This window comes from Chaetodon auriga, chromosome 22 (assembly GCF_051107435.1).
Source record: "Chaetodon auriga isolate fChaAug3 chromosome 22, fChaAug3.hap1, whole genome shotgun sequence".
Classification (NCBI taxonomy): Eukaryota; Metazoa; Chordata; class Actinopteri; order Chaetodontiformes; family Chaetodontidae; genus Chaetodon; species Chaetodon auriga.
Window position 1 is genome coordinate 8,067,825 of NC_135095.1, and position 6,701 is coordinate 8,074,525.

At 46.0% G+C, this 6,701-nt stretch overlaps 1 protein-coding gene across 1 annotated transcript; it reads right to left on the reverse strand.

Annotated features, from left to right (window-relative positions):
- Positions 1 to 1,586: 1,586 nt before the first annotated feature.
- LOC143315113 (serine/threonine-protein kinase pim-3-like) lies at positions 1,587 to 6,411 on the reverse strand. Its single transcript, XM_076722594.1, has 6 exons — positions 5,924 to 6,411; positions 5,553 to 5,662; positions 5,341 to 5,391; positions 4,828 to 5,191; positions 3,801 to 3,977; positions 1,587 to 3,411 (listed from the first exon to the last, which is right to left on the reverse strand). Exons 1-6 carry the CDS (start codon positions 6,009 to 6,011, stop codon positions 3,209 to 3,211), a joined length of 993 nt encoding a protein of 330 aa, XP_076578709.1. The 5' UTR covers positions 6,012 to 6,411; the 3' UTR covers positions 1,587 to 3,208.
- Between the last annotated feature and the right edge of the window lie 290 nt (positions 6,412 to 6,701).

Consider the following 6,701-nt stretch of genomic DNA (forward strand, 5'->3'; position numbering starts at 1 on the left):
CGAAATTCAGTTATTTTCCTGAGAGTTAAATGAGAACATTGATACCACACATCTATACAGTGATTATGAAGTTGGATCCAGCAGCCGGTTAGCTTAGCTTAGCACACTGAAACAGTAACCAGCCTAGCTCCTTCCAAAGGTAACTAAATCTTCCAGCACTTTACAGTAAATATAGATTGTTAAATCCGAAATTTCGGGGTTATGTGTCATACTATTTCTTGGCCGAGACCAGTTGCCAGGCAAGAAGTGAAGACTCCAGCAGCTTATTGGTGCTGGCCAAGAAACAGTCTGGCACATAAAGCCCTTGTAAAAAGACGAATTGTCGTTTTTATTCTTTGGTGTAACACATGCTAGTTGTTTCCAGTCTTTATGCTAAGCTAAGATAAATGGCTGCTGGCTCCAGCTACACGTTTAGAGAGCAGAACCGAAGTGTATTTCCCATAAGAACACAGACAGACTGATACTGGGTTATTGCTCTTAACTTGTCTGCTCCACATCGAGATGTATATTCCAAAGGGTAATTTAAAAAAAATGAAGTCTTCTCCTTTTTCCCAGGCACATAAATCAAGCTCTTCATCATGACGATTTAGGGACCAGCTGTCTTATGAAATCGTCAAGTGGCCATATGTCTCCATTGAAAGCAGCCAGTTGAGTATAGCTGAACGTCTGCGGGCGTCCGGATGAGCTATTGAGATAACTTTCTTTTACACAGGGATAAGGATTTTTAGGCGTGAGCTCTGAAAAGTGTGGTTTTCATGAGTTTCTCTCATCCCCAAAAATGCACTTATGTCAGTCTGTCTATTGTGTAGATGTAATACATGTCATTTTACATCATAGGCTACACGTAATCATTACAGAAGGAATCATTAGCCATGATGTTTCAACTTTAATCAGTGGAACAGGTAAAAGCTAATGGCACTGACTCACCAGAGGGGGCAGCACCTCCCCAGAAAACACACACGTTCTCACTGCTGCTCACTCCTGCTTCCTGGAAACCCTTCACACACACACACACACACACATACACTGCATGTCATCAGCCTCTGATGGTCTTTCAGATCCAAGGCAGGTAGGCAAGCATGAGGTAAAACACAGCGAAGTAATTGGTTAAATTTTAGAGGCTGCGTGTGTGTGTGTGTGATGGTGCATAACATCCCCACTCCTCTCGTTTTGTCATGCCAGCATCACTCCCTCTCCTGCCCTCAGCTCTGAAGACACATCTGTCTCTTATTAGCCCCGTGGTTGCTGCAGGTTGTCATCCAGTTAATGGGTCCTGTGATGTTTCTCCTCAGCCACGCCGTCAGTCGTGTCACGTGTAACAATGTTGCTATTATTACTATAGGCAGTGTAAATGAAGCACATGCTATGCTGGACGTGTATATTAGCCTCCCGAGGGAGTGCTGTCAAGCAGATGAAGAATATTGGCTGGGGGTGTCGTTAGTGTGTGTGTAAGGTGGTGAGGCTTTCTCATGCAATATCTGTAAAATCTGAAGTAAGCATGTTATTTTCTCGCTTTTCCAAAATGAATGTTATGGACAACGCGGCTACAACACACGTTCAAAATGATCAGGACACCAGACTTGTTTCTGTACATAAAAATGGGAGTTTAATTGAAACTTTTTTGTATCAAAAAATAGCAATATCCATCCTTCACAGCCACAAGTCACACGGCTAAACTGAAAGGTCTCCATTATGAGGCTATGTGACAACTATGAAAGCTGCTCCACCCATTGTTTAGCTTTCCATAGAACTCAAATTAATCTGGACAGTACAGAAACCAGATGGATTTCTCTGATACTTAACCATTCAACATTACCAACAGACTTTTTTTTAAAGTAGTTAAATAACATTCAAATGCTCTTTTCAAATTTAAGTAAACTTGTTTTATTCTGCTTTACATTGACAACTGCTTCAGTGCATCCTCCACATCTCACAAAAAAAAAAAAAAAAAAAAAAAACTCGAAATGTAAAAATAAGTTATAGGAATGCAAACCAAAGACCAAGAAGGATATGCAAATTTTTAGGGGGGGCTTTTAAGCATAGACAATAAATAAATAAATAACCACAGAGTGTGGAATGTCTACATGTTTACAAATAAATTAAAAGCAAATGGGGAGGGGGGAAAAAAGTACACACAAAAAGAGAAAAAAAAAAAATACACACTGTACAATATTTTTTGAAAAAAATACATAATTGAGTCCATGAATATTGCATTGATTGTGCATTTCACACCCCAAACCCTGAGGGAGGCCAGGGGTGGGGGCTATGTAGTGTCAAGCAGTGAGATGGCGGGAGGCAAAAAAGAAAAGATACGTCGAGAGGGCCACACACCCCGCAACAGGCATGGGGGAAAGAGGGAGAAAAAGGTGGGGGTAGGGGGGGAGGTGTGTGTGTTGACATTTTGTAGACATTCAGAAAAGACAGGATCCAGTTTCCAAACACCTGTTCAGGCTATAGAGTGAGTGAGCAGCGTTAAAGAGAGCGACACAGAGTTGAGTCGAGTGTTTTTCAAGTATTCCATTGTCAGGAAGAGCCCCCACCTCCTTCTCTCCTATCTAATGCTATCTTAGCCTCTTAGCTGGAGGCTGGTTGTCTTACAGTAATGGAGAGGAGGGGAGGACAAAAGCAGCCGAAAACCCCCCCCTTTCCATCACAGCACAGGCAACTTAGCCTCCAGGCCGCGGGCAAATCCAAAAAACAGAGTTGTTGACGAAAGCCCCCAGAAAAGCAGCTTTCCAAAAAAAGGCACTACAAAATCAAAATTAAAACATTTAAATAAAAAGGTTTTCTCCAAGCTCTATGAGAGCAGCCATGTCTGAATAGGAGGGCCTTGCCAGCTGCATATACCAGCCTAGTAACAAAATGAGTGAAATAAAGTTAGGGGGGGAGAGGGGGGGGAATAAATAGTGCTGGTAAGACCGCCCAAACAGAAAAATGTTCCCCATTAGGAAACAAGTATAATCAACTGAAAGAAAAAAAGAGGGGATGGGGGGAAAGTAAGATAAGGAAGAACCAATGGTAATAAATTAGAAATTCCCTACAAAAGAGGAAAATTAAAGTACATTTTTCGAGCTGGACCAGCTGAGTGAAGCGACCGGCCGCTGACGGGCCGGTCGGGCTACAGGCTGCCGGCCTTGAGTCCATATCACTCCCTCCATCCAAACCCCTTCTTTGCCCAGAAAGTCTTTTCAGTCCACCACAACCGCCCTCAGAGACTCTCCTTGCTCGAGCTTGTGCTTGATGAAGAGTCTGTGTCAATGGTTCTGAGGCGGATGTCGCCGGCCACCGGCTCCTCAGGTGACTTGGGCGACTCTGTCGTCGCCCTCATCCAGGGGTGGTCGCAAATCTGCTCCAGGGTGGGCCGGTCTGAGGGCCTCAGGGCCAGGCACCATTTGATCAGCTGCTGGCACTCTGTAGGAGGAGACAGAAACAACATTGAGGAAGAGGCTCTAGACTCACAGAGAAATAAGTGGGTTTCGTCTCTACTGTATGTGGCTGCACTGCATATGACTCAATCTTAGTGTGTAGGCAGCACAGACAGCCAATAGAAAGAGAACACACATCCTTTTATTGAGTTACCTCTCTAGAGTAACCAGGGCTGTTACACAAAGTGCACTGACAGAAGTCATAACAGCAGAATCTCGATTTTAGTTCCTGCTGATGAGTCTTTGATCCATTGAGACAGTGATACTCTGATGTAAACTCAAACTGGGCTGTGGATGTGGGGCTGTACCACTTACTGTGGCTAGAGGGCAACAGAGTCAACTCATGTTTCATGTGTGTTGTTGTGGCTGACTTACCGGCTGAAATCCTCCTCCTGAAGTACAGTCTGCCCCTGAGGATCTCCTCGTCCTGCTCGAAGGGGATGTCTCCGCACACCATGTCATACAGCAGCACGCCTAGTGACCACACCGTCGCAGAGCGGCCGTGGTATCTGTGGAAGCGGATCCACTCCGGTGGGCTGTACACTCTTGTACCTATATTAAAAAAAAAATGGACAGAGAAGAGAGGGGAAGGTGAGTGAGTTGTGAAACACACTATGAAGCATCTGTTTTTAAAAAGGTGTACAAGAATAAGGAGAGCATCAGTGCTAAAAAACATGCAGGGAGACTGAATTAAAAAAAAGAAAAAAATAACGTCTGTCTAAAACGGCTGAGTCATGGTAGAAATGCTTTCCATCTTCCTTTAGCCACAAAACACAAACTGGGTGACCTGCCTGCGTCTGCTCCCCCCCTCCTTTCTCCCCCCCCCCTCCTGGAAGGAGGAACTTGGATACCAAACAAAAAAAAAAAGAAAAAGAAAGGCAATGTGAGCCCATCACGTGAACCGCCGACTCGGGTTTCACAACAAACAGATGTTACGTGGCACTGACCTAATACCCACAAACTGCGACTGTGACTCAAGCTTCGCTAACAAAATAACAACCGGAAACATAAAAGCACGCTCCATCTCACAAGTCGGAGATGTATCAGAGATAAAAACAGACGCCAACGGGATTAATAAACAGTGAGTCATATCTGTGAAGCCATAACGTGCGCGTGATACATTCTGCTGAAAACACTGGGCGCGTGTCATTTCACATTTACATCCGTGATAACGATAAAGCGCGAGACCCCGGGCCAGGAAAACCCTCCACCAAAAACAGACCACTGCGTCACAGGCTCGCGAACGCCTCCATATCTGAATATAGCTCAGCGGAGCATCAAGGGCAAATACAACCCAGCCCACACGGATGTGTATTCAGAAAAAAACAAATTACACATCCCGCATTGTAACAGCTCATAATAGCTATCAATGTCATAAGAGGGGGTGGCGGCGGCAGCTTACCATCGAAATCGGTGTAGACTGTGTCCTTGAGAATCGCCCCTGAGCCAAAGTCGATAAGCTTGAGCTCCCCGGTGCGTAGATCCACAAGCAGGTTTTCATCTTTGATGTCCCTGTGTACTACACCGCAGCTGTAGCAGTGTCTGACCGCCTCCAAAACCTGGCGGAAAAAGCCCCGAGCCGTGTCCTCGTCCAGGGCGCCCTTCTCGGTGATGAAGTCGAAAAGGTCCTTGACGAGCTCCGGCCTCTCCATGACGATGAGCCAGCCGTCCGCCCGCTCGTAATAGTCCAGCAATTTGATAACTCCGCGAAACGACGAGCTGACCTTCTTCAGCAGCAGGATCTCCAAAGGCACCATAGCTCCGTTCTGTCACAAATAAAGCGAGAATTTATTAAGCATGTTATGCTAATGCACAGCCATTCTCCCCTTCACACCACAACACCCCCACCCAGCAGCAGGGGGGAGGGAGGGGGGGACCAAAACAAACCACACACAGATCGGGAATGACTACTCACAATTGTGCCCCACTCGGTCACCCTCTCCTTCGCAACATGTTTCACAGCAACCTGAATAAAACAGCAAAGAGGGAGAAATTTGTAAACAAATGCTTCAAATATTGTGGGGAAGTCACATTGTCTTTTCCGGTGGCGAAATGAGGACGCCCGGCTTTGATGGCGGGCACATGCAAGATCAAAACATAGACCCCGATCCCCGTCCACAGCCTTACCGGTGCGCCATCAGAGATCCGGCTGCCGGCGTACACAGTCCCAAATCCTCCGCTGCCCAGCACGGATCCCACTTGGTAAACCTTTTCGAAGGGCTCCTTTTCCACTTTAACTGCAAATAAGCGGAAAAAATGTTCAGGTGAGCGCACTATTTCCACAACAAACCAGCGCTTAGCGCGAGGTCAAGTTGTTAGCTATCGTTTACTAGCTCGTCAGCTTTACGAGCCGGTCAGCTGCAGCAGTAGTAAGGTTAGCTTGCTCTAAATTAATACAGCAGAGTAGATGCAGTTATGTTTGTTAAACCTCTGCTCTGTCGGTACATTAAATGCAGTATAAAGGTGCTGAAAAGTAATGTTCATTAATGGTAACCTACCCGACTGGAGCTGTATTTTCACTGGTAGATGGTCCATACTTGAAGGGTTGCAAATATGTGAAAATGAACCAAACTTTGACAGCAACATATTCACGCTGAAAAGCCGGAGTAGACGATCCCTATCCACCCGTCGAGAGTCAGAAGAGCAAAGATAGTCAGAGGAGAAGTGAAGTCAGGCGCAGTAGAAATGGTGGTGCAGACCGTCTTGGCTGCTAGCGAATAATGTATCCAGTCCAGCAGTGCGCCAACTCCGCCGCACCGCGCCCGTCAAAGTCGTGTCACGACCGTGAAGTCGTACACCGTTTCCCGAAAACCGGCATGAAATCTTGCGTCTGTGTCTCGACTCAAGCGCAACAGACGAAAACAGTCCTCTTGAGTGATACAAAAAAAATCACAACACTCCGATGTGTGTAGCAGTCGTATCGACAGCAGAGTGCGTTTAAACACCCTCCGCAGTGTGTTGATATCCTGAAGAGTCGCCGCTGTCTGAGCTTTGGCGCGGTCTCCACAAGCCAATATTTTGACGCGCAGTAGGGTGGAGGTATCCCTCCGCCGCCAATACAAGTCGACACGTTCGCTTAATTCTGCGGTCAATTCGTCACTCTTTATCAGATACGCCTGTAAATCAAACTACTGGATGCTAATTGTAATTTTATTCCAGTCTCATAGAAAAAAGCTATTGAAATAATCCTTTTCCCCGCGCACTACTTTCTCATAGTACGAGACGCCCAAGAATCCCTTGTCTGGAAGCTTTACGCTGTGTTCACTATCGACTCGG

What these genes read in the sequence shown, in the direction of transcription:
- LOC143315113 (XM_076722594.1), bottom strand. Translation starts at nt 6,011, where the DNA reads ATGTTGCTGTCAAAGTTTGGTTCATTTTCACATATTTGCAACCCTTCA. An exon ending in GGATCTCTGATGGCGCACCG is followed by an intron (nt 5,392 to 5,552) that starts GTAAGGCTGTGG and finishes TGTTTTATTCAG; the next exon opens with GTTGCTGTGAAACATGTTGC. An exon ending in CAGGAGGAGGATTTCAGCCG is followed by an intron (nt 3,412 to 3,800) that starts GTAAGTCAGCCA and finishes CTCCTCCTACAG; the next exon opens with AGTGCCAGCAGCTGATCAAA.